The sequence below is a fragment of the Fulmarus glacialis genome, unplaced genomic scaffold (genome assembly GCF_000690835.1).
Source record: "Fulmarus glacialis isolate BGI_N327 unplaced genomic scaffold, ASM69083v1 scaffold35309, whole genome shotgun sequence".
Lineage (NCBI taxonomy): Eukaryota > Metazoa > Chordata > Aves > Procellariiformes > Procellariidae > Fulmarus > Fulmarus glacialis.
In genome coordinates this window covers 3,873-4,856 of record NW_009233176.1, presented here as the reverse complement: position 1 = coordinate 4,856, position 984 = coordinate 3,873, and the positions used below count along the sequence as shown (strand labels likewise).

At 58.7% G+C, this 984-nt stretch overlaps 1 protein-coding gene across 1 annotated transcript in view; it reads left to right on the top strand.

Annotated features, from left to right (window-relative positions):
• The window catches only part of LOC104082210 (calpain-15-like), a 5,622-nt gene that overhangs the window by 873 nt on the left and 3,765 nt on the right, over positions 1 to 984 (top strand). The window contains exon 3 of the mRNA XM_009585232.1: positions 7 to 607. Coding sequence (XP_009583527.1) covers positions 7 to 607 — 601 coding nt within the window. The remainder of the gene's footprint in view (positions 1 to 6; positions 608 to 984) is intronic.

The window sequence follows — 984 nt, the reverse complement described above, 5'->3', positions numbered from 1 at the left end:
ATCCCACTGGAAGTGTAGCTCCTGCTCCCTGCTTAACTCCGCTGGGGCCAGCAAATGCGAGGCTTGCAGCGCCCAGAAAGGCAGTGACACCATTAATCTAGTGGGGGACTCGGTGAGATTCACCCCGTGCAGCCCCTCCAGCCCTGACTTCACTACCTGGTCCTGTTCCAAGTGCACCCTCAAGAACCCCACCCTGGCCCAGAAGTGCAAAGCCTGCGGCTCCTCCAAACTGCATGGCTTCCAGGACCACGGGACGCAGGGCGAGCCGTCCCCCCGCTGCTCTGACTGCGGAGCTTGTGACAAGGGCGGCTGCTCGTCCTGCGGCGGCAGAGCCCCATCTGCCCGCAAGGTCGCCCGCCTCTTCCCGTCCCAGCTGCCCGCTGGCCAGGAGAGGCCAGGACAGTGGGCTTGTCCCGCCTGCACCTTGCTCAACGAGCTCAAGGCCAAGCACTGCGTGGCCTGCCATACCCCGCAGCAGTACGTGGCCCAGCGCAAGGGCCTCAAGCCCCTGAAGAGACGGGAGAGCATGCACGTGGAGAAGAGGCGGCAGACAGACGAGGGAGAGGCCAAAGCCCTGTGGGAAAATATCGTGACCTTCTGCCGGGAGGTGAGTGCTTGCTGAACTAGTCTTGCTCCTGGTTTCACTTGGAAGGGGCCCTCTTCACGCCGCCCCCCTGAGTCCAGGGCATCGCTTGGCACAGGCAAGCTGCCTTCTCTGTCGGGTCCTGGAGAAGATCTTCACCTGCAACAGCTGGATATTGGTTGTTAACACTGAAATGTAGTATTTTAAATTGGTGCAAGATAATCTCTAGGGTGAAGGTGACCCATCCAGTACATTCCCAGTCCAAGGGTGAGGAAGTCTGAGAGTTAACTCTGAAACCTAGTGATATTTTAAATCAGCGAGAGAGAACATGTGGGTTGAAGGGGACATTCTTAGGTGATCAATACAGCTCCTTCCCTGTCCAAGGGTGGGGAAGGCTGGGA